We start from the raw sequence: 25,090 nt of genomic DNA, 5'->3' as shown, positions 1-25,090 counted from the left end.
TTCTTTTTTCTGGCTGCCTCTTACGCATTTTGTGCTTCTGAGTGTGTGTGTGTGTGTGTGTGTGTGTGTGTGTGTGTTGGGGGCTGAGGTGCTACATTAAATTTTTAAAAAAATACTTGAATAATCTGTATGTCACTTGCACATACTTAGAGCCCACTCTCATTCTCACCCAGTACTAAAATTGTCCAGCATAATTTTTTTACATACCATGTTGTAGAGTAAGTGTGATTTATTAGGACAGAGATGAGGCTGGGGAGCTAGCTCAGTAGAATAAGCACTTGCAAGGGCCTGAGCTCAATCCCCTGTTCTGCCAAAAACAAAAAACTTTGGGGCCATGGAGATGGCTCAGTAGAATAAGTGCTTGCCTGGCAAGTGCAAGGGCCTGAGTTCAATCCCCGGTTCCACCAAACACAAAAAAAAAGGACAGAGGTAAAGTTTAGGTGGGGTGCTGTATAAAATATTTTATTTGAATAATTTTTCATAGATAAGTATGTTTTTAGTATTTATTTATTTATGAGATATAGGATCTCAGACTCGTAGTCAACCTCCTGTCTCAGCCTCCCAGCACTGGCATTACCGAAGTATAGTACCACTGCAAATTTTAGGGCGGTCATGGCGCACCCAGGGTTCTGGACCAGCACAGTATACAGGATGGGGGATCGAACCTGGGTCCTTGGGCTTGCCAGGCAGGTGCTCAGACAGCTTTCATCAGTCCACATTTGCAGTCTGTAAGGGCCGTACTTATCGAGGTGTTGGTGCACATGCGCAGCACACCTTCATTCTGTGCCTCCTTATCTGCCCACCCTTCCCAGCTGCACTATTCCCTGTCCCCTCCGGTCCCGCCCCCATCTCTTCTTTCCCTATTATTTTTTATTTTGCTCTTGTTTATATTTTGGGTTCCTCACATAAGAGAAGCCATGTGTGCTCTAAGCTACACATCTATTTGATTTCTCTTAGCGTAGCGGTCTCCAGTGCATGACCAAGTACCCTGCAGGACACATTTCCATAATGTGAGAAGCGGTGTCCATTCTTTTAGAGTGAATGCTGTGTTTCTTGTTGCCCGTCCCTTGGGGGGGGCCTCTGTGGAGGAAGGTGTGACGCCAGTGACCAGTGACATGATTGACTACATTCTGGTTAGCAGCAAGCAGCCAAGAGTCAGCTAGATTTACCCTTAACACCAGCCCCACCTCTTACCACCAGCGTGACCCTGAACAGGGTACTTGATCTTTCTGTGCCTATGTGTCCGTGTGTAAACTGGGGTTAGGCAGTATACCCATGCCATGGGGTGCTGAGGATTGCGCAACCTACATCTTGTAAAGCACTCAGCCGGCTGTCTGGCCCACTAAGCACTCAATAAATGTTTGATACAATGGCTGTTGTTTTTGTGTTTTAAACATTTGCCTGACCTTTTCCTTTAGGAGTACTCAAAACAGATCTGGGGAGAAATAGGTGTTTAACTTGAGGCATCAGCTGGAATTGTGGCTAGTCTGGGAGTTATCAGCTGACCACATCAGTTTGCATAGGGATGCGGTGAGCAAGCTTTGAGTACCTTGGTCAGGTATGTCGAGTGGTTTACTCTGGTAGGACAAAGAGTGAAATTGAAGTCTGAACGAATACAACTGTATAGGGCTGGCAAGATAGCTCAGTAGACTAAGCGCCTGCTTTGGCAAACACAGGGTCCAGGGTTCAATGCCGTGCCAGCCCTGACCCCGGAGTACCCTGAGTCGGCAACTGAGTCCAGGCATGGTGGTGCACACCTGTAATTCCAGTGCTGAAGAGGCTAAAAGCAGGCAGATCACTATGAGTCCATGCTGCATAGTGAGACCAGTACATAAAAGGAAAAAAAAAAGGAAGAAAGAAATACAACTGTGGTAAGAGAACGTATCAGACTCTCTTAGGAGAGCCTTGCCCATTAGGCCTTCAAGGGTCAGGTCTGGCTTGGTTTGCAGCACTGATTGTTGAACGTGGGGCCTTCTTCCTCATACATCCTTAGCCCTTGTTCTTACTTACTCTGATACTGTCTGGGCCCTTCCTGTTGAGCTACAACCTCAGACCCTTTAAAACAATTTTTGTTTTGTTTTTTGTATTTTAATAAAGGTCTACAGGGGCTCACTACTAGATCGAACTCCTAGTGATCTGCCTGTGTTCAGCCTCCCAAAAGCTGGGATTATAGGATTATAGGCTGGGGCCACCATACCCAGTCTCAGTCCCTATCTCAGTGTGCCCTGGGGGCAGGGGTGGGGCCAGCAGGCATTGGAGATCCAACCAGCCCTTCCCTTCATCTGCCTAAGCAGGCGCTTTAATCCACGGAGCTGTTTGGCCAGCCCTAAAACAGTTTCTTTTTTTGCGGAACTGGGGATTGAACTCAGGCCCTTGCGCTTGCCAGGGAAGCGCTTATTCTACTGAGCCATCTCCCTGGCCCCCTAAAACGGTTTCTTGAGACCGTTGCTCAGTACGTTGCAGACTTTCCTGGGCCTCTTAATCTTGAAAGCGCCTCCGTCAGCCCCCGTAGTCCTGGGATTGTGGGTGCATGCCGCTGCGCCTGGCGGGCCTTCCGTTCTTGAGCAGGAAATGAGCTGGTGAACCACCAGTCAGAACACCTTGGGTATGCCTCCTAGTGATAATAAACTGCACCTACTCTGCCTCAACAGGAGAAAGATAAATACTTTATAGCATTAAGAGGGATTAGGGCTCAAAGTAGTGAGCCAACAGTTTACCTTCCCTTGCCCCTTCGGTGTTCCTCGATGCCTGTGCCCCTTCCAGACCAGAGAAAGGAGCTGTGCGAAGGCTTCCTGCATGAAGTAGGAAGATGAGCGCAGAGCTAAGACATGTTAGCTCAGTGTGCAGAAAAGCCAGCGTTAAGAAGCTAAAGGCACAGTAGGTGGTTCAGGCAGCTATGCTGGCCTTGCCCCAGCCGTGTCCCGCGGGGTCTGACCAAGCAGGCGCCGCCAGCCGGGAGCCCCTTGAGTGTTTATGGAATGAGTGGAGGAGCAAAAGAGTCCAGTTGATTTGTTATCACGGCATCTGTGAGAACATGAGATTGACATGTGTATGAGTGTCACACAGCTTTTTAAGCTCAGGGAAGATTTATCTTTGTTTTTATTGTAACTTCTATTTAAATCAAGCTGCCTTTGGGGAAAACTAATGCACTTGAGTGTAAGCAGTGAATAGTCTCAGGCATTTAGGCACAGCTGCCATTATTCTCGGGACTGTGTTCTTAATTCCTGGTTAGCATTGAGCTGTTGACGCTTAGGATATATGGCTTGCTTTCCAGTCCTGATTTATTTGTCGTGTGCAACAGATAAAGTTCAGAGCTTGACTTACAAGATGCTTGCTTAAATGAGGGGAGCATCTTGAGCGTGCTATCGTCTTTGGCGTCTTTTGGATGCTGTAGCAGTCTCTGTCCCAAGCATGTCCTCTTCATCCTCAGACTGGCATTCTTCCAGGGTATTTGCTCAGAAACTGGCACCACCCATCCAGCCTGTTCTGCAGGCAGGGAAAATGGTGCTCTTCTCCTGGCACTCAGCTCTGTTCATCCAGGCCATCCCCTGATCCTGCCAACACTTCCTTCTAAGCACCTTGGAGTTCTTCCTGTGCCAGCTCAGCCGCATCCCAAGTCCAAGAGCTTCCCAGGTCTTTCACCTGCACCACCACAGACACCTCCCACTGACCCTCCTCCACACTGCAGTCTGGGCAACCCTAGAAACGCTGGTCAGCAATCTGTGATGTGCCCTCCTTTAACGTGCCACTTCTCAGCACTTCTGAAGACCCTGACAGTCTGCCCCTCCATGAAAGCAGTGAAAACGCTCGGAAGAATTGTCAAAATCAGTGTTCAGAATCCTGAAAATCCAGCAAAGGTCTGTACGATCTTTTAAGCATTTAAGAAAAATGGCAGAATATGTAAATTTAGAAAGCTGTTACAGTGTTTTAATTGAGCCTGTTTCAGTTTTTGCCCTCCAGTCCACAGTAATTTTGAGAACCAACAGCCTCATAACTATGATAACTGTAAAAACCAGCAGACTAACAGGCTCCAGAGCGGACAGGGCAGGTCTGGCTTCCCATGCCAACCCCCCAAAGCTCTACTTTCAGAGAACTGTCACTGTTGGAACTGTTGGATAGGTAGGGCCTCAGGAAGCTCCATTGTGTGTCCTGCCTGTATGTGGACTGGCTTGGAGCCTATTCTGTGCCCTCTTCCAAGGATATTTGTACAAACAGATAAAAAATCAGTAGCAGCTTATTAACATCATAGCTGCCTAAACTAGTAATACCAGTTGAAGCTAATAAGAGGACTGACCAAAAATCTAAATGAAAACACTGGGACTGATATTTGCTGGGGTTTTTTGGAACCGGGGATTGAACTCAGGCCCTTGGACTTGCCAGGGAAGCATTTATTCCACTGAGCCACCTCCCCAGTCCAACACTGGGACTGAGATGTCGTTTGGAGCTCTGAAGAGTTCCAGCACATTCCTGAGAGCCTAGAAAATCACACACATCTCTTGGGCTGTACAGCTGCCAAGAAAGGCCTCAGGGGCCGTCTGTCATCTTAGGCTGACGCTGAGGTGCGGTGCAGGCAGGATGGAAAGGCTGAGCACACTCACCAGCTGCCTGCTCCTCAGCAAAGGCTGGGAGGCTTAAGAGTTGGCGCAGTTACCAAAGTCTGCCAGGCAGTGAGCCTTTCATGCTCCCAAGGAGGAGCTTGCACGGGTACACCCCATGGGGCGCACAGCGCTCCAACGGATCCTTCAGTAAGTCCCTGGACAAGGGGATGCGGTTCTGCTTTATAAGAGACCTGCTGTGTCATACTCTTCAGATTTCCTAATTTTCAACAGAAAGGAAGAAATGAGCAGTTTGTTAAACCACCAGGAGAGGCCAAGATGGGCGAAGTGGAGTGAACAAATCTATGTCATTGACATAAGGGATTTTTGAAACATGCTAAGATTTCAGGTCTGGTGAAATCTTGCAGAAACACTTTCGAAGCCGTTGTGGGCTCCCCTTTCTTTCTGTCATCCTTGCCTTTGTATCCTCTGGCGAACACTATTCTACCCGTGGCTTCCACAAAGTAAGCCTTTTTAGCTTCTGTGTAGGAGTGAGAACATGAGGTACTTGTCTGCGCCTGGTTGGCTTCCCTAATACAACAGCCGGGCATGGTGGTGTGTGCTGTGTGATCCCAGCACTCTCGGAGACCGAGGAAGGGGTGGTGAGTGAGTCAGCCTGAGCACCTTAGCGCTGCAAGGGACCTTGTCCCAATTCTCCCCCCCCACCTTGGTGCTGGGGATTGAACTCAGGACCTTGCGCTTGCCAGGCAGGTACTTATTCTACTGAGCTATCTCCATGGCCCTACTGTCTAAAAATTTTAAATGTTTCTCTGGTTCCATATGAACCTTGGGTTGTCTTCTGTAGTTCTGTGAGGAATGCTGGTATTTTGACTGGGACTGTGGAGTCTGTATCTCAGTTTCAGGCCATTTTCAGTGCTTACTCTTCCTATGAAGGATCAAGGGATTAAGAGAGGCAGAATAGCAAAAGGAACCTTGGGTAACAAGAGCAAAGCAGGAGACGTCACCATTTTGGACATACAGATTATATCACAAAGCTACAGTGATGAAAAACAGTATGCATGGTGCTGGCACAAAAACAGCTGTGGGACCCAGGGAACAGAATCGAGGATGTAGAATAGCACCAGCACACTCAGCTATCTAGTCTTTGACACAGGGACCAAAAGCATTCACTGGAGGAAAGACGGCCTCAGAATGGTGCCGGGAAAGCTGGCTGCACTGGTGCAGAAGACCGCATCTACGTTCGTGTCTCTCACTGTACACTGAGCTAAAGGCTTGAATGTTGAAACAGAAACACTGTGATCTGCTGCGAGACGGATGACGTTCCTGGAGACAGGTGGAGGCGAGGGCTTTCTCTCTCTTTTTTTTTTTGTACTGGGGATTGAACTCAGGATTTTGTGTTTGCCAGGCAGGCACTTATGCCGTTGAGCTATCTCCCCAGCCCGGCAAGGACTTTCTGAACAGAACCTCAGCTGTACAAGAAATAGTACCAGGAAGCAACGAACGGAACTGTGCCAAGTAAAAAAGCTTCAACACAGGAGGGGAAACAACTGACAGAATGAGACAACCTGTGGACTGGGGGAAGTGGCTGCGATTCCTCGCCAGGAGGCTGACATCTACGAGGACACTTAGATGCCCCCAGATTTAAAGTCCCAGCCAGAAAAGAATGTGAAGTGAGATGAATAGAGGCTTCTGGGAGGTACAAATGGCCAGTAAACACATGAGGAAATGTTCAGCATCTCTGGTCATTACAAAAACACAGATTAAAACAGCACTGAGATTCTGTCTCACCACCTCAAAAATGGTGAGACAGAATTACCAAAACTTTAACAGATGGTAGCAAGGCTTTGGAGGAAAATGAATCCTTCTACATTATTGGTAGGACTGTAAAGTAGTACAACCATTGTGGAGATCAGCATGGAGATTTGTCAAAAACTAAAGCTAGAAATCCATTCCTGAACGCGTCACAGACTGGGTATACCACGATGTCCACTCACCCGTGTCTCTCGCAGCACGACTCCGATAGCTGAATCCTGGGTGTGCTCGTCAGCAGAAAGAGGGCTCAAGGGTGGACCGCAGCGTTCATGCGTAAGGGAGCGTCGCTGTGCATGGAGGTGAGCACGAGCGAGCTGTGGGCAGATGGGTGCGCCTTGAGACCATGTTAAGTGACAGAATTCAGAGCGCAAGCTGTTTTCCCTAATATGAGAAGCCTAAAAAGTGAAGAGCGAAATGAAAGATCATAGGGAATAGGGAGCTAGATCTTTTGCGAGTGGGAGGAGACCAGGCTTCGCAGGGAGAAGGAAGGCAGGGAGGGAGGGAGGGATGGAAGAATGAGGTGGCGCTTCCCCAGCCACCTTTCCTGAGAAGTGGTACCATGTCCCACAGACTGCAGTGATCAGGTGGAGAGATTGAAGAACAGATTGGGCTGAGGTGCAGTTCAGTGGAAGACCCTGGATTCGGTTCCCAGCAGCAAAAGGACACCCTGCAGTGGCGTCCGTGTGGCTGAAGCACGCGGTGCCGTGATCTCTGTCCTGGCTGTGTGCAGGCGTCCCTTGGCGCGCTGGCTGTTTCCTTGCTGTCAGGCCCGCCAGTGAGCTAGCGGGGCCTGTGGTCCTTCCTTTTCACTGCCTGAGGGACTTCCGCGCCAGCTTTTCGTAATTACTGCCATGATTCTCAGTCCTGCAGCAGCCCAAGAGCAGTTCCCCTTTCTCTGTCTCCTCACCCTGCTGTTTTCTGCTCTGTGCAGAAAGCTGCTTGGTTTGCTATAGTCTCGTGTATCTGTTTTAACTCTTGATTCCTGTGCTTTTGAGGTTCTTGCCCAAATCGGTATTCACTGTACAGTAGTACCTTGGTTCACAGATTTAATTTTTTTTCCGATTCTGGTCACAAACCAAACTGGACAAGACCTGACCAAGTTTCCCCACGAGGCCCACATTGAACCTAACCGCTGAACTTGATTCAGTTCTTACCCAGTTCAGTTTGTGACCAGAATTGAGAAAAAAGTTAAGTTTGTGAAACAAGGTACTGCTATACTAATATCTGGAAGTGTTTCTTTCTTTTTTTTTTTTTTTTTTCCCTGATAGTTTTGTAGTTTTAGGTCTTAAACAAATTAGCTTGTTCTTAATTCAGACTAGGTTATTTGAGATTAAAGTGTTAATTGTATCCTGCAGAACAGCTACCAAAAACATAATTTAATAAATAAGGGGAGAAAAAATGAGCTAAAATGGTGTGCTAGGGACTGGGGAGACAGCTGAGCGGCATCAGCACCTGCTGGAAAAGTGCAAGATCCTGAATCCGATCCCTGGTGCCAAGAAAGAAAAAAGGAGGCCTTGTCTCATACCTCTGTTAAAAAACTTATACAGTGCAACCAGTAGTCAAAAAAGAGGTAAACAGCTATACTAGTAACAAAATAGACTTTATAATAAAAGGTTTTGAAATCCTGAGTGTTTTAGTTCATCCAGGAGAAAGAAGAGACGTTTTTTGTACACTGTTCTTTGAGATGGGGTCTTGCCGTGCTGTCCAGGCTGATCCGGCCCTGCTGGGCTTGGTCCTCCGCCCGTCTCGGCCTTCCTAGTGCCCGCACTGTAGGGGGAACCACTTCCCACGGCAGGAGCTAACTGTCTTCAAGGTGTTTGCGTCTTCCAGCAGAGCCCTAATATACTGAGGGCCAAGAGCACAAAGACAAATGGGCAATTAAGCAGTCAGCGTTACAGACTTTACACCCTGTTGTACAGAATTGGTACGGTAATGGGGTAGACCAACACGAGTAGAGAGGGCTTGAATAACACCTACCTGGACATAACCAACAGTGGCAAAACCATTGCTATATGCATACCAACTGTGGTGAAGCCTCAATACAGACAGAAGGAGTAGAATCATCAGCACAGGGTGTATTTTGTAATCACAGAGTAGTAATATTAAAAAGAAAAACATAAGTTGTAATGTTCACAAATATGTGGAAACAGCATACTCATAAATAAGTGATGAGCAGAGAAGAGATTGGAAAATGTTCTGAGATTAATAAAAGTGGAACACATCAAGCCAAAATCAGAGCATTGCTAAAGTAGTGGTAGCTGAAGGGAAAATGTGTAGCTAAAGACCATTGTATTGAAGAGAAAGAAGTCAGATCAATAACATGACATTTCAGGGCCAGGGAGATAGCTCAGTAGAATAAGCACCTGCCTGTCAAGCACAAGACCCTGAATTCAGTCCCCAATACTGCAAAAAATAAAAAAAAAAATAATAAACATGACATTTCATTTGAAGGAACTATAGAGAAGTAAGCTAAACCAAAGACAAACAGAAAAAAGAATGTTTTGTATATACAGAATGTTATTACATCTGTCTGTCTATCCAAATGACCAAAGAATAGGAAAACAAAAAATCAAACCAAAAATTTTACTTGAATGGACAATACCAGTAAAAGAGGCAAACCTTCAGTGGGACATGACATGTCACACACATGAAGAAAATGAGAAACAGTCTGGCCTGCTGGCACACTCAGGAGGACCACCACAAGTTTGAGGTGGCCTGTACTATATAACAAGGCGGTCTCAAATACATAAATAAATAAATCAGAGGTCACATCACTCCTGACCTTGCAGAAGTAAGGATTATCTTGGAATTCTGTGAGCACCCTTTTTACTAACACACTGGATGACCTAGATAAAACGAATCCAGAGCTGTAATCAGTAATTTCAATTAGGGACTTTAAAACCTCTCATTAGGAAGGCCCCAGGTTTAAATGGCTTTGCCTGTAAATTCTTAGAAATACATAAAGGTTTGGTACTAACCGATCCTCTGTGAAGTTTTCTGAAAAATAGAAAAGGAAAGAACACTTTACCTGATTCCTCAAATCCAGTCATCTTGATGTAAGAACTAGGTGAAGACAGTGCAGACACTGTACCAGGGGCCAGCGTCTCTTCTGTAGTGGTCCACTTTTCCATCATGAGGCACAGGACCTGACTCATCACGCAAGAAAAGAGAGGTTAATTTGCTTGTGGTTTCCAGGATTCAGTCTGCAGCCTACTGGTTTCAAGACAGAAACACTGTGGCCCAGAAGCAGTGCGGCTAGAGAGGAAGGGGCGAGAGACCTCCGTTCCCATCTGCACGTGCCACGGCAGTGCCGTCACAGACCACCTGGACGTGTGTTTTTAAATACATTTTTGTAAGATTTTGGGTTTTGGGTTTTTTTTTTTTTTAATATTTTTTAGGGAAGAGTCTACAGGATGTTCAGGGTCACACTACTAGATCAGACTCATAGTGATCTATCTGTTTACAGCCTCCCAAGAGCTGGGGTTACAGGCACATACCTCCATGTCCAGTCTCATTTGCCATCTCAGCACGCCCCAGGGGTGGGGCTGGTACAGCAGCCCTGGGGACTGAACCCTTGACCCTTGTGCCTGCTTGCAGGCGCTTTAATCCACTGAACTATTTAGCCGGTCCCCCCCACCCCCCCCCTCCCCTCCCCTTCTCTCCTCTCCCCTCCTCCTCCTCCTCTTCCTCCTCCTCCTCCTCCTCTGTTCTTCTCTCCCCCTTCTCCCCTCTTCTCCCCTCTCTCCCCTCTCTCCTCTCTCCTCTCCCCTCTCCCCTCCCCTCCCCTCTCCTTCCCTCCCCTCTCCTCTTGTGATACTTCTTGGGAATCTAACTGAGGACCTTGTGCTTGCCAGGCAAGCACTTACTCCGCTGAGCTATCTCCCTGGCCTCCTGGACTTGCTGTTGACTGATCTAGATATTTGTAATCCACCATAGGTGCTGTGTTGGGACTGATGGTCACACTCGAGCACAGAAACACAAATCTTTAACAGAATGCTGACAAGCCAAATCCAACAACATATAGAAAGGTTATGTGCCGTAACTTAGTGGGACTTATCCCAGAATGCAAAGCTGGTTTACTTTGGAACACAGTAGATACTCTAAATGTGTTTGATAGATGGATACATTGGAAAAAGTGTAGACTGTTGTGGTAACAGATAGTTTCTCCAAGTTGGTAACACTGATTTTAAAGGTGCTCTGTTTTTTTTTTTTTTTTTTTTTTTTTTTTTTTTTTTTTTTTTTACTGTAAACTATTTTTACTTTTACAGTTACCTTAACACATGTACAGTAAGTACAAATGTAGGCATGTGAACTATTTCCATGATTTGTTCCCACCTATGAATGTTCACAATGTGAGGTCCCTTCCTATCTGAAAGTTCACAACTCGGATGTTTGTAAGTCAGAGACTTACTGTAGGCTTCCTAGCAGCTGGCTGTCACTATTTCTTTTCTCTGTGAGTACACAGCATGGGCTGTCATATTCTCCCAGGAAACCCAGCCTAACACCCATGAGCAGTATACACACATGCTTCCTGGCTGCCCTCAGATCCTGTAGATAGTCAGACATTAGTTACAAACAATCCCCAAGCTTTATTACACAGGTTGTGACCCCCTCCCCAAAGGCACTTCATAGGTAACAGCAACAACAGGACCCAAGCTGAAGCCTCATGGCCCTTAGAAGCTCTGGGCAGAAGGACAAAGGGTCTTGTTGAGGCAAGTCTGGCAGCGAGGATGGACGGGCAGGCAGATCTGCTGGCCAAAGCCCACCAATAGCCCGTTGACCTCACTCCATAGCTCCCTGGGCAGCCACTCTTCTAGGGCAATGCGGGTCTCCTCAGGGGATCTGGTCATTCTCTTGGTCCACCTCAGTCGATTAGCAATTCTGTGCACGTGTGTGTCCACTGCTATGCCTGACACAATACCCCAGGCCACAGCCATAGCTAAGTGTGCCATCTTGGGCCCGACGCCTGGCAGTGCCACCAGCTCTGACAGAGAGGCTGGGATGTCCCCATTGTAGTGCTGCTGCAGAATGGCACTCGTCTGCTTGATGAACTTTACTTTGGTCCTCCAGAATCCCACAGGGTAGATGAGCTTGCCTAGCGTGTTGTCATCTGTCTGCAGGATGCTGTCTACTGTCAGACCCCGGGCCCGAAGTCGCTGCATGGCGCCTGCTGTCACCTGGTCTTTGGTCTGGCTGGAAAGCATCAGAGCTAGCAGCACCTGGTATCTTCGTACCTTGGGTGGGGCACTGGAGTCATAGCAGTGCTCAGCCCCTAGTTGGTCCACAGGTGCATCCTTCCTGCTTCTCATGGTGCGGATATTGGCTAGCTCCTGCTTCCAGTCCCGTGGCTCCCAAACTGTCACCTCAAGGGGGTCAGTCCCCTCGTTTTTCTCACCATCTGAGGCCTCATAGGCCACGTGCAGTTTCTGCACCTTCCGCTGTCGTTTCACAGGCCTGTGTTTTTTTCTTTCTTCTGCAGCCACCTCTCGGTTCCCAGGCGGCGGGGGTTCTTCCCCATTTCCCAGCGACCCAAAGCCAGTTGCTCGGCTCTGGCTGCGAGTCACCATCCTCACCGCCGCTTTCATGTCTGGTGCGGCTGAGCACGCCTTCCAGCCGCCGGTGCTCTGTTTTTAATGCTTTTTCAGGCGTGCATGTAAGTCACCAGAGTCCTGCTAAAAGGCACGTGTGTGCTGGGCGGACCAGCTGCTGTACCCTGGCGGCTCCGAAGGCGTGTTCTGCAGGCGCGTGTACCACTGCATGCACCTTGTCTCTTGCTGTGACTGTTAAGGAGGAAGCTGAAGAGCTTCCTTCCCGCTCCGGAACTTGAGCCACTGGAGGCGTTCTGTTGGCTTGTCCCTGAGCTTTGGGGCATGTTCCTAGTGGGAGTGCTTAGAGACCGCTCTAATGGGAGCTAGTTACCTTTCTTGATGCCGTGCCCGGTACTTGTGAAGGCTGCAGCTCTCTTGTTCACACGTTCATCCCAGGTGGGGCCACTGCATTAGGCTTCGCTGCAGCAGAAAGCAGAAACCTCTAGGTGCTGTGTCGGGTGACGGCTGCCAGCTAACCTCTCCTCTCCTGGTTCCTTGCTGGCCTACAGGGGACATGCCGAAGTCTCTGCTGCCCGCCCAGGCTGGCCTAGCCGCCACGGCTCCCGTGGTCCTCGGCCTCCCAAGCGGCTGCAGTCCAGGCTTGCGCCACATGTTGGGCTAAGACACTGCGTGTCCTGTCAGCTTGGTGTGCTCAAGCACCAGGAGAAGTTTTTAGATTCCTTAGGGACTCCCTGACTAGACCGCAATGTCACTTGCAAAAAGAGAGAAGCTAATTTCTTCCCTCAGGATGTAATCTTTTGATTTCTTTCTGTTTGTCCCTGGCTGGCTGTGCATTTGGCTGGCGGGCTGTTTTTGTTTGAGATGAGGCCTCACTAGGAAGGCCGGCCTTGAACTCATGGCAGCCCTCCTGCCTCAGCCTTCCAGATGCTCACAGGCATGTGCTACCACACTTGGCTTTTACTTTTTTTTTTCCACTTTTTCTCTCCAGCTAGAACTTCAGCTATTATATATAGCTGTATTAACTGTATTAAGAGCAGATGTTCTTGTTTTGTTGTTGGATCTTAGAAGAAAAAGCATTTTTCTGCCATAAAGTATGCCAGCTATACGTTTTTGTTTTTCCTTTAGTATTGGGAATCAAACCCAGGACCTTGGGCTTGCCAGGCAAGTGCTGTGCCACTGTGTCCTAAGGCCAGGTACCCTTGTAGATACCACACGGAGGAAGTTCTCTGCTAGTCGTCTTTTCCGTCTGGCCTTCCCCTGGTCTTGCCGACCTTCCTTTCCTTTTCCCTCCTGTTCCTCCTGCCTCCTCCTTCCTCCCTTCTTTTGTCATGAGTGGGAGAACGTCGTCCCCGTCCCCGTCGTTGTGCAGCACCCACTGACGTGGTCATGTGGCTTCTCCTTTTTCTCCGGGTAAGGTCATGTATCACATGTAGTTTTCTAATATTGATTAGCCTTCATTATGTCCTGGGACTAAACACAGTCTTGCATAAGATTTGCCAACTGTATTGATCTTTTCAAAGAACCAGTTTTTTGTCTCATTGTTTTTCCTTGGAGTTTTTTAAAAAATTATTTCTGTACTATTATCTTTTTCCTTCTGCTTGATATGGGTATAATTTGCCCTTAAGTTATAAAATTAGGTTACTACTTTGAAACTTTTCCTCTTTACTATAAGCACGTAGCGCTACAACCTTCCCTGCTTTTGTGCCATCGTACAAGTTTTTTAGTGTATGTACTGATGAAGCAAGCACGCCCAGAAAGTTTTGCATTATCTTTTTTCGTTCAGTTTCAGTGCATTTCATTTCTCTTGTGACTTTCTGTTTGACTAATGGTTATTTGAAGTATTTTCTTTAGTTTGCATTTATTCATTGATTTTTTTTTTTTTCTATTACCTTTCCACTACTGATTTCTAGTTTGATTCATTTATGGTTGGGGAATATACCTAATACAGTTTATTTATTTTAAGTTTAATATACTTTGTAGAACACTAATCATTTTTTATTTTACAGAAAGAAGAAAACACAGTTTCAAACAATAGAAGAACAATAGTTAATATATATTGTTGTCTTCAAAGTAGTTAACTCGGAGTACAAGATATGGGTATAAAAATTCTCCAGGCAATATCAGTGCAAGCCTTTCTTTTTAGCGAACTTAGGGAAACTAGTAGTCTTGTTTTTCCCTTTCCCCTCATTCTTTCCCCTTTCATTCACCCTCCTTCCTCTTTCCTCTTGAACAATTGGAAGGTTAATCACTGAGCAACATTCGAGTCAGTCAGTAGCCAGTGCCGCTCCACTCTTACTGTTCTTAGCTGTAAGGGAAGTGGGGTTTTTGCATTCCATGTGAGCAAAAGAAGGACTGGCGTGTTGCACCGAGTTAGAAGAGTGCATGTGTAACCCAGAATGATGGTGACCACCAGGAATGCCATTCCCCTTGAGCCCTGATACTCTGCTAACTGTGTTTAGACAGAGCAAGCAAACCTTCTTTGTGGCCCGTCCCATTCAGTGTGACAGTTGTCTGAGGTCCCGTTGTTTTCATGATTTCTCAGATGCAGACCTTGTAGACCTAAAGGTGAGAGCCAGGTAACTGTGTCCTTGGAGCGTGTGCCCTGCCCCGGGCTGCACAGCTCACTGGGGGAGTGGCAGTAAGGCAGGTGAGGCTCTGTGAGGATTTGCTCACGCACTTCCAGAGTGGGGCCCTTGGTGCTCCAGCTGAGCTGGTGAGGGCTCGCTCACAGTGGAAGAGCCGTGTGAGAGACTCCTAAGCTGCCTGCACTGTGCGCTGTGCTGTCCGTTGGCGGCGCTGCCCTCTGTGGAGCCCCTTCCCAGGTCACGCCTCTCCTGAGTGATGGGTTGTAGTGCACAACGGGCAGTATGGAGGCAGAGGCTGGTCTCGAAGCCCTTCTGTGGAGAACCTGCTGCACACCAGACACACACTGAGCAGCAGCCTGCCTCCTGGAGAGACTCCGTGGAGAAGGGAGAGCTGGTAGCCATGCAGACAGGGCCTGCCCCAGACTGGGGTCAGGGAAAGCTTCCTCAAGGAAATTCAAGCTGCAGCGAAGCCAGCCAGGCAGAGCCTTCCGAACAGAGCAAGCAGAATTAGCCAGGGCCCAGAGGTGGTGGTGCTGTCACTGCCGAGGTCAGAATTCCTGAATGGAAAGGAGAGGACACTGTCTTCAGGTTGCAGGCGTCAAGCAGAGCTCAGCCTGGCTTTCATCCTGGTGACACTGGAGAGCCAGAGGGACGTTTCGGTGCACCACGCGGCACTTGTGATCCTGAAGCATCACTCTAGTTACTGGAGAGAGGAGCAGGGTGAGCGCTGGGGAGTGGGCAGCCCCGGGCTCTTGGCCACTTTTATCCCAAGGAGCAGAGGAGGGTGATGCAGGACAGCAATGAACAGTCCCACTTCCGCCGTGCTTACTGGGCCCAGCACTGTCCTGAGCTTTCTGCGGGTGTTTGTAAGTCTTCTAGGGCCGGGAGTAGGGGCTGTGACTTTACCTGTGCAGAGGAGGAGGTGCACGTGCAGGACAGCTCTAGGACTGGGGGCTGTGCACACGCCCCCCTGGGTGTGCACACTGCGCCTCTAACTTCGCTCTGATGCCACAGCAGTGGGCTCCTTCCACTCCGCACCTTGCTCCTCTACGCATTGCCCAGTGCAGCAGCACGAGGGGGGAAGGAGCTGTGGAGTGGCTGTGTAGCACTCTGACTTTTGTGTTAGCCTTTGGGGGGCCCGTCCTGCACCCCCATTTGGCCCACCAGGAAGTTATGGCTTGTTTGCTTGGGGTCTCCCCCGCTTGCAGGGAGGACTGGCCCTGTGCATGGGTCCCTGATTTGTAGTCCTTGCTGCTCCCATGTGGCCTACAGAGTGGCACGTGGTCAGTGGCAGCAGTAGGCCACTTGAGGGCTCAGCCCACTTTCTACAGTGGTCAGTGTCCTGTGAGATTAGTTAGCAAAGGAGATGAACCCTTGCGACAGGCGTTTCTAGTGTGTGTGGTTTCTGTGGGTGTTACCTGTAACTGTCACAGTCTGCTGTGTGCTCAGCACCAGGTGCCCCTGGATGTTACAGACAAGGAAGCAGGTTCGGAGTGGCTAAGTCGCCTAGCTCCACTCGCGCAGCCTGTGCAGGGCAGAGCAGGGCTTCAAGCCCAAACGGTCTGACTGCAAAATTAATCTCCATGACCAAAGCATTTCTGCCAGGCATGACGGCGCACGCCTGTGACCCGAGTGCGCAGGAGGCTGACCCAGGAGGGTCCTAGAGTCCAAAGCCAGGCTGGGCTACAGAATGAGCTAGAAGCCAGCCTGTGCTACATAGTAAGATCCTGTTTCAAGGAATCAAAGTAAGTAAATGAATAACAATGTGCCAGTGTACAGTTTTGAAAACCAGACCCTGAAGCATGGAAATGATACCTGAAACTGTGCGGTGTGGGACCATGTGCCTAAGACCTGCGCTTGAGTGTCGGTCTCACTGCGTGGTACGCTCAGTTTCAACAGTTGGCCACATGTCACTAAATGGTGTGGCCTTGCGGCACAATAGTGTGACATACGATGGAGTATTTCAGTTTTTCTCCATCTAGTGTTCAGTCATTGCTGCCTGTGTCAGCCAGGCTGGGCGCCGTCATGAGAGCAGAGTACAGGACAGATGTGAAACATCTCTCAGGAGCGGGTAAAGGCTCATGGAGCTGGGGGCAGGGTGAACGGTGCTGGTGGTGTGGCCAGGTTGGTCAGTGTGCTGGACCCACACGACAGGCCCGGGCCCAGCCAGTTCTCTTAGGGCCTGAGTTGAGGGTAAGACGGGGTCAGGAAAAGTAGCAAGCCACAGGAGGATCTTCAGAAGCGAGGTCCTGCCAGGGCCAGGCTGTCTGGGCCCCGCAGGCTAGGTCAGGTGTCCTAGGTCTCATTCTCAGAGGAAGTAGAAGCTACGAAACAGTTCCAGATGCCAGGTACCTCGCAAAGACAGTAGGAGCTTCCTTCTCAGGGCCGGGGCTGTGCGAGGGGCAGGGTCTCTCCAGGTAGTCTGATGTTGTCATTTATCTTCATTCACAAGGCGGTAATGAGTGGGGCGGGGGGTGGGGGAATGGGATTGAACATGAGCAAGCTATGGTAGAGGTGTGCACCAGATTCCCAGATGAACCTTGCCATTCTGCACTGCTGACGGGGTAGGAATTCCAGCGAACAGAGAGGGAAAGGTTTCTAGTGCCACCAAACTGTTCTGACCAAGGTAGGGTTAAACAAGGCAGGCTCTCGTTCTGAGGGATGGGAGGGAGTGGGAGAGGAGATGCTCTGCTTGTTGGGACGCCTGTGAGCAGAGGACCCAGGCCTGCTCTCAGGCAGTGGCCCGGAGCATGGCTTGAAGGAGGCTGATTCAGGCAAATAACTACAAGTTGTCTGGGCTTGAGTCTAGCAGGCCCAGATCCGCATCTTGCCTGAAATCCAGAGCCGAGGTGCGCTTCCTCGTGGCGTGGTGCAGTGCATGCTTTCCGCCTTGTGGGCCGTGGGAGACTGCCGAGGAGCCTTCAGAGTGCTCCCTTCCCTGCCTAGACTTTGTGTTTTTCTCCCCTGTGGAGCTCCCAGTGAGGGATACACTGTGAGCACCGGTGTTGGGTGCATGAAGGAACAGTTCAGGGAGGTTGCAGGAAGAGAGTGGCCCAAGAGTGGCCTACAGTCCAGGTACCTAGCGCCTGCTGGCGAGCAGCAGCCTCAGGATGCCCACTGCTTCCGCACAGCCTCTGCGTGCTCGTGGAGGGAATCCAGAGTGCCTGAAGGGGAGCTGGGCTCGGGCCCTGGAGGGACTTGCAGGTGGAGCTGACTTGTGCTCGTGTGGGAGTCTTTGGGACGAGAAGGGAGGCGCTCAAGACCTTGCAGAGGTGAAGGGGTTGCTGCGATGTAAGTTCAGCTGGCGGTGGGCACAGTCTTCCTCGCGGATATGGCACCATCACAGTTAACCAAGCGCATCCACCACTGCGGAGGCCTGCTTTGGGCAAGGGCTCACTGGCCTGGTGGGACTGTGCTGCTTCTGCACGTGTGTGCTCCTGTGTCCCAGTGCTCAGCCGAGCGCTTCGCGGCCGGTTGGCCAGGGGCTCCCAGGGCACATCGTGGCATACTCACCAGGGACAGGGCCGGCCACATCCCGAGAAAGCGCTCCGGCCCACACAGCAGTAGCAGCCCGTCCACCCAAGTTAGTTCCAGATCTATAAAGCCAAAGCGTAATTTTAAGACTGTAAATTTCCAAATACATATTTAAGTTGCATTTTGTAAACTTTTATGTTCAATAATGGCTTCATTTTTATTAAATGGGCCTTTTTTTCTTACATAAATTGAAATTTTCTCTGTGTTTGGGTTAGTATGTGGGTGGGCTGATTCTGAATGTAGAAATATTCGGAACCGTATATATTGCCGCTCACATATTATTTTGTTTTTATTCCTTTATTTATTGTGGAACTGGGGATTGAACTCAGGACACTGTGCTTGCCAGGCAAGTGCTTATTCTACTGAACTATCTCCCAAGCCCCTTCATTTGCTTTTGTTGCCACTATATTCCACACTGTTCTTGTTGCTAAGGTCCCTGGACTGTCCCAGTACAGAAAAAGAATATAGAACTCTTTTTCTTTGCAAAAGACATTTTATTTAAATTATTTCATATTCTCTAGCTTGTTTCCAAATACAGATAACTGAAAGTAAAGAATTTAGAAAGCTAAAATTCAAGCTGCTTTAGATTTTCATACCACATCCTCAGTATCATAAAATACGGTGAGCCAGATCCTTGTGTCCCGTACTTCCTCCCGTTCTGTGTGTCTGTTACACATCACACATGCTCTGTGTGGGAAGATGTAGTGTTCTAAGGAGAGGTTAAAAACGGAATCTGTAGGTCCCACAAGCCTGAGTTCTGACTGTGCTTCTTTCTTGGTAGGTGCGATTGAGTAAGTTCATTTCTTCAGAGGTAAGATGAGAATGACATGGTAGAGTCCTTGTTAGAAATGAATGGGATGTGGCTGTAGCGGTGGGAGAAGGGCGAGGATGGAAAGGGAGGAGCGAGAGGGGCGCCTGACGTGTGCATGCTGGCAGCGTCTCAGCAAACGCAGTGATGCGTACATTAATACAGCTAATTAATTAATTTTTATTCTTGTTTGTGCAGCATCTCACTACACAGCTCAAACTCGTAGTGATCCTGCTGTTCTCAGCCTCCCCAGCACTGGGATTACAGGCGTGCACCACCACGCTCGGACTCTGTTGTCGGCTCAGTGCACCCGGGGCCAGCACGGCAAGTAGTGCCAGGGACTACTACCTCTGCACTTGCCTAAGCAGGCGCTTCATCTGCTGAGCTCTCTCTGGCCCTAGTTGGTTTAGTAAAAGTCAGGCTCTGAAAGAAGCAGGATAAGCCATATAAAGAGTGCCTAGCACATTGTTACCAATTGCAAACGATCTTCAGTCATTGAGGAAGAAACGGAAATGTTTATGGAAGTATAGTTTCCTAGCCCCTTACAGAATGTCCCTTACCCTCTTAGTTTTACTGTTAGCCTCATAAAAATATCAGGAACCAAAAATAAAATAAAGGGCAAAAAAATAAAGTTTTCTATGTAGGCATCATTGTAGCAAATCCTGACCCCATTATAATAATCAAAGAATCTGTGCCCTTCATTTTTTTTTTTTTTTTTTTTTTTTTGCGGATTGAACTCAAGCCCTTGTGCTTGCCAGCCAAGCACTTTATTCTACTGAGCTATCTCCCCGGCCCTAAACAGCCTTTTTTTTTTTTTTTTTTTTTTCCTTTTTCTTTTTGGCAGAACCGGGGGTTGAGCTCAGGTCCTTGCGCTTGCCAGGGAAGCACCCATTCCACTGAGCCATCTCCCTGGCCCCCTACAGCCTTATTTTAAAGGAGCAGTGAGCTAGTCCCCAGAGTTATATGGTATCTGACAAAGTGATGCATTTTAAACAGTCTTGTTCTTTGTTGACTACTGAAAGAGACTGACTATACAAACCAGCCTGTCAAAGTGGTTTTAAGTCTTTAATTAATAAAACTCACTTTAAGTTTATTTCATTAAATGAGTTTCTTGTTTGTTTATAGACATCACATAATTTACAACTGTAAATTATAAATTCACAGTTCTATATCTTGGATTTTTCCTTTTGAGTAGTTCCTTTAGACATTGAGCACAGAGATATAATGGAACTTAGGATAAATTACTCTTAAGTTTTTATTTTTGAAAATGAAATGTGATGCCAAAAAAACAGTCACCATGAAAAATGACTTATTTTATACTGCTGCATGGACGGTGCGCCACCCCCCCCCCCATCCTGGGTTAACTCTTGTGCGCTTGCTCTCAAGGAATGTCACACTGCCTCTTCTTAGTCACTAGATGCTGACGCTTCCTCATAGGGGCAAGCAGCCTGCCAGAAGCTCCTTACGTTGTCTGGTCACCCTGTGCCGTCAGAGGCCTACTGGAGTTGCAGCCTGGATGGACTGTGCAGAGGCCATCCCTCTTCTTCAGAAAGGACGAGTCAGAGCTGTCGTTGTGCATCAGGATAGAGCCCTTAGAGCACCTCTTCTCATGCATGTGTCTGTCTCTGCTTGTGGTGGACAGCGGCAGAGTGAGCTCTGCCAGCGGCCAAGAGCAGGATGCTCCGCGGGCGGCCCGGAGCGGGGTCCGAGTACAGAAGCTCCTTGGGCTGCAGCTGCATCCGAATGGTGTTGGGCTCATTAGTGTCTTGATTTATGGGCAGCTATCCCTGCATGCTGGTGTAACAGAAAGTATTTAAGAAGATCTGAACTACACCCATGTGGGGCCCAGGGAGATGGCTCAGTAGAATAAGCGCTTCCCTGGCAAGTGCAAGGGTCTGAGTTCAATTCCCAGTTCCACCAAAAAAAAAAGTGGGGGGAGGGGTCAGGGACATGGCTCAGTAGAATAAGCACTTGCTTGGATGCCACCGCAGCCAGCAACCACATTGAACTACACCCATGTGTCCCTCTTAGATCAGTAGTTTTGAGAGGCAGGAGATTATCATCACCTGGCATCTTTGTAGGGCTCGTCTTCTTTCTTTTAACTAAACATCAAGATCACCCAAGATGGAGGAAGTGAAGTGAATTCTTTGTGAAAGAAAGCAGATGCTAGTCAGTTATTTGGGTCTTTTTTCCTCCTTTAAACATAGCATTTGTTTTACTAAAACATTTATTGAATTAAAATGTGCTGCCTATTCTAAATAGTGCATGTAGTGTAAAATATCTAAACTCACTAGTTTTGACATATGGAAAGTTTAAGCCTTTAGCCTGGTTTAGAGTTAAAGGTGGCTCTGTTCCATTGCAGTTCTTTGAGACAGTCTCACAATGTAGCTCTCAGTGGCCTGGGACTCAGTGTGTCGTCCAGACTGGCCTTGAGCTCTGAAGCCCCCTGCCTCAGTGGTGCTGCGATTCCAGACAGGCGCTCCCACCCCCAGCTGTTCTCTCTCAGTGTTACTTTCTTTGAGACAGGATCTCAGTAAATTGCTGAGGCCCACCCTGGCCTCAGCCTCCTGGAGTGTGGGGGTGTCTAAGCCTGCACCACCACACCCAGTCTAGATTGTTGCGGACGGTTGGCTGATCGGAACATGGTTGGGACTCTAGTGTGACTTTCCGTTTTCTTGTGTTCAGACTGTTTAGTTTCACTTTCGCATTCTAAGTTGGGGTCTCCCCTGCTGACCCACTCTGGCAGCTGAGCTGCAGCCATGTGCGGTGCTTAGCTTGTCCTGAAGACCTGCTGGCATCGGTGTGCACGTACAAGGACTAGGGCTTGCAGTGACCTAGAAAACAGTTTAAAAATAATTTCCTTTGTGTTACATGCTGGTAAAAGGAGCGATTTTACTGTGCAAGGACATCCGTGCCCCTGTTCTCAACTGGCTCACAGGACTCAGGAACCAGAGGATGGGGATGGAACGGCTGGTTAAACAACTAAAAATACTAGGTAGTACGGCTTTGTGAATTGTACTTTGCCATAGCTTTGACAGAGTTTATCTGAAGGTGTTTTATTGTGCAGATGTATTCATTCTTCGTATTTTAATAGATTCGCCGGTGATGCCCCAGATTAATTTTTGGTGCATTTTATTTTAACCCTTTGTAAAGTCTTTCTGTTGGCCTCCTTTGATTTCCCGCCTAATGGTGGAGTGCCACGCCAGCTGCTCTGAGCTGGCCTGACAGTTATCCTTGTGTGCTGCTTTAGAGAAGTGATTCTTCCGAATGGCTTCATCTCAGCCGTGACCGACCGGGTGAGTGAGTGATGCTCTGTTTCTTTGTTGCAGACATGCCAGTATTTGGTCTCTGTCCAGCCCATGATGATTTCTACTTGGTGGTGTGTAACGACTGTAATCAGGTTGTCAAACCGCAGGCATTTCAGTCACATTATGGTAAGTGCTTAACCATTTAAAAACCATTATTAGGAGGTAAAAGGTAAAGCAGGATGACACTGAAGGTCATTGATTGCCTAGGGATGACATAGCTCTCCCTCACAGGAAATAGGCTTTCTGATTCACAGAATGGGCTAATACCTGTCAGAGAGTGAATATTTTGTGATTTTTATTGAAAGGTGATTCACATTTTCTGTGTTTTAACTGAAGTTAGAGAAAGTGTGTTTTACAAGCTCTCGCTTGCAATATTCTTACCAATGTAGTTATGGATTTGTTTCTTCCTTAATACCCATGGTGAGTTCAGTGGGTTTTAAACATTAATGTATATGCACAATTTAAAGGCACAGTGGTATGGCCCTTTTTTCCCCCTAAGGGAATGAGATTTTGAAAGTTTCAAGTTTTTTTTCCTCACTGCTTTTATAAATGCAGGCCTGAAACATACAAACAGTAGACTCTTCTGTGGAAAGAGTATATAAAAAAACCATCTTAGGGTCTGGGGAGATAGCTCGGCAGTCTGATTGCCTGCCTGGCAAGCACAGGGACCCAGGTTCAATCCCCAGGACTGCCTGCCCTCCTGCGCCTGGAACCCAGGGTGCAGGTCTGTGATCCCGGCACTGGGGAGGCTCAGCCAGGAGGATCACTGGGAGTCCGAGCTGTGTAGCAAGACCCTGTACCAAATCAGTCATTCCATCCATCCATTCATCTTAAGAAAAAGAAAACATCTTAGGAGGTAGCATGGGCCTGAGCTGCAAATGAGGAGTAGGGGCTGGTGAGATAGCTTGGCAGTCTAAAGCGCCTGCGTAGGTAAGCGTGCAGGGACCATGGTTCAACCCCCAGCGCCACGTGCCGTGGCACCCTGCCCTCAGGGTGGGCAGAGCTGGCCACATAAAAAGAGAGAGAAAGAGCAGCAGATAGCTGTCTGGAGTAAGAGCTCCCACAGGGAACGCAGAGCCAGCACCCAGACCGCAGGGGGGCCAGTGCACCTGCAGGCTTAGTAAAGGGGGTAGAAGCTGCTCAGGAGGAGGCAGCACGGGGCCTCGTCCCGGGTCTGTGTGAGAGGCAGCTTGGAGCGTTGGAGGGTGTGACAGGAGAGCAGCCCGGCTCTGTCTGGTTGGTCTGCTGAGAACAGAGCTCGGGAGATGAAGAGAGTCCGGAGGCCAGAGATGACAGTGGGCTGAGAGTTGCTGGACAGGAGAGCTGGGAACACTGTGAGGCCCATGTGCAGGTACATGGGCTTCCTTTTGTGACTGCTGCTGTCTTAAGAGTTACAACAGCATAATCAACCACCCAGCATTTCCCCCAAGGAGTAAGAACTAGATCTTACCAATGTGCACCTGGGAAAGCACCAGAGCGAGCTCGAGAGTGGGTCAGTTGCCATGGCTTTGCTCACCGTCGTCGTGAGAGGCTAGGGCAGGGGAGTTGCCAAGTATTTGGGAGTAAAGCCTTTGAAACTGGATCAAACTAAATTGACACGTCAGCCTACGAGAACTATAGGTTAGGTTGTTGTTGCTGTTGTTGTTGTACTTTGAGCAAGTTATCCAATCTTGATTTCCTTTTTATGGTACAGAGGAGAGAAGAAACTCCTAGGTTCCCAGGGGAAGGGGGTAACTGAAATAACATCAGTAAAGCCCCTAGTGCAAGCCTAGCACATAATAGACTGAGAAACAAGGGGACAGAAGACACATAGACGAGCTCTAGGTAGGAAGGTGTGCAAAATCATGAAATAGTCTAGGGCCTTAAGGGTGAGGAGGAACACAGATCACGTCCCAGTGAGCAGTTCAGACACATCTTGGAGAAACCAGTCTTCATATTAGCATGTCAACATTAAAGTAGCTGTGGCTGCTTTTCCTCAGTCTTTAAACATGGACTGTGTGCCCATGGAAAATGTTTCTAGTCATCTGTAACCCCTTGCAATGGGAAGCATTGCAACAGAAATAGGCAGGGCTGCGTGTGCACTGCCCATGTGGTGACCCAGAGTGGCCACAGGTGACATGAGCACACTGAGAGATGGGGGATCCCAGCTGTGAGAGACGTGCCACACAAAGCCATCCGTGGTGAGCCGGGAACAGGTCTCCTTGCCAGCAGAACCCCTGCCCTCGAGTGTTGGGAGACCCATTGCCAATGTTTCAGAGCCAGAGTGGCGCAACTGGGTGGTGCTTCAGGGAATCGACAGGTAGAGCACGTGAGAAGGGCAGTGTGAGGAAACACTTAAAGGTAGTACTTCTTCCTGGACTTTCTTAGCAGAGAGACCCTCCTTGTCACCTTCTTGAGGAGGGCTTCACACTGTGTTGACTAAATATTTTGTATGGAGGTTTTGAATATCCTGTTTCCCTCTAGAATGTCCTGTTGAAGTGGGGAAAGTATCTTAAAATCATATTTCTGCCAGTGTCCAACACAGGGGGACCAACAGAGCCACTGGGTGAGGGCTGAGGCTGATATTACAGGGAGATAGTAAAGGTGGGAGGAAGAGTGGTACCTGTGGGTGGGGACAGCGAGGAGCTGTGTGACAGGGTCAGGTACGCTGTGGGTGCCCTGGAGGTACGCTCCTCGCCCTGGGAGAAACAGAGGGGGAGGGTCCCTAGGCCAAAAGCTATCCCAGTGCTGCCACGCTCTCTTCTGTTCTTGAGGACTGGTTGCGATAGGAGTATTTTAGGGAAAACTTCCTTTCTCAGTGGAAATTCGGAAGGGCAGTTCTTGCATTCTCTTTTTTTATAGATAGTAATAGCACAAAATGTCACTGAAATTCAGAATCTTTCTAAGTAACTGTTGTAGTCTGTTCATTAAGGTACATAAGCTCCTTGGCTTTCTGTTG

The 25,090-nt window shown here is 48.5% G+C and overlaps 2 protein-coding genes across 4 annotated transcripts in view; one reads left to right on the top strand and one right to left on the bottom strand.

Annotated features, from left to right (window-relative positions):
• The window catches only part of Atxn7 (ataxin 7), a 94,634-nt gene that overhangs the window by 24,105 nt on the left and 45,439 nt on the right, over nt 1–25,090 (top strand). For both annotated transcript variants that reach the window (XM_023705013.1, XM_023705011.1), the window contains exon 3: nt 22,174–22,278. In XM_023705013.1, the coding sequence (XP_023560781.1) occupies nt 22,174–22,278 (105 nt within the window). The remainder of the gene's footprint in view (nt 1–22,173; nt 22,279–25,090) is intronic.
• Nucleotides 10,652–11,985, bottom strand: LOC101579527 (endonuclease III-like protein 1). Of its 2 annotated transcripts, XM_023705015.1 has the most exons (3): nt 11,942–11,985; nt 11,764–11,841; nt 10,653–11,602 (listed from the first exon to the last, which is right to left on the bottom strand). In XM_023705015.1, exons 2-3 carry the CDS (start codon nt 11,776–11,778, stop codon nt 11,042–11,044), a joined length of 576 nt encoding a protein of 191 aa, XP_023560783.1. In that variant the 5' UTR covers nt 11,779–11,841; nt 11,942–11,985; the 3' UTR covers nt 10,653–11,041. The 2 variants fall into 2 exon arrangements, with proteins under 2 accessions (XP_012373190.2, XP_023560783.1); XM_012517736.2 differs by lacking the exons at nt 11,764–11,841; nt 11,942–11,985 and having other exon boundaries at nt 10,652–11,744.

The sequence above is a fragment of the Octodon degus genome, unplaced genomic scaffold (assembly GCF_000260255.1).
Source record: "Octodon degus isolate 3935 unplaced genomic scaffold, OctDeg1.0 scaffold00210, whole genome shotgun sequence".
Lineage (NCBI taxonomy): Eukaryota > Metazoa > Chordata > Mammalia > Rodentia > Octodontidae > Octodon > Octodon degus.
The sequence above is the reverse complement of the archived record's forward strand: the minus strand, read 5'-3'. Positions and strand labels throughout refer to the sequence as shown.

What these genes read in the sequence shown, in the direction of transcription:
- LOC101579527 (XM_012517736.2), bottom strand. Translation starts at nt 11,677, where the DNA reads ATGAGAAGCAGGAAGGATGCACCTGTGGACCAACTAGGGGCTGAGCAC.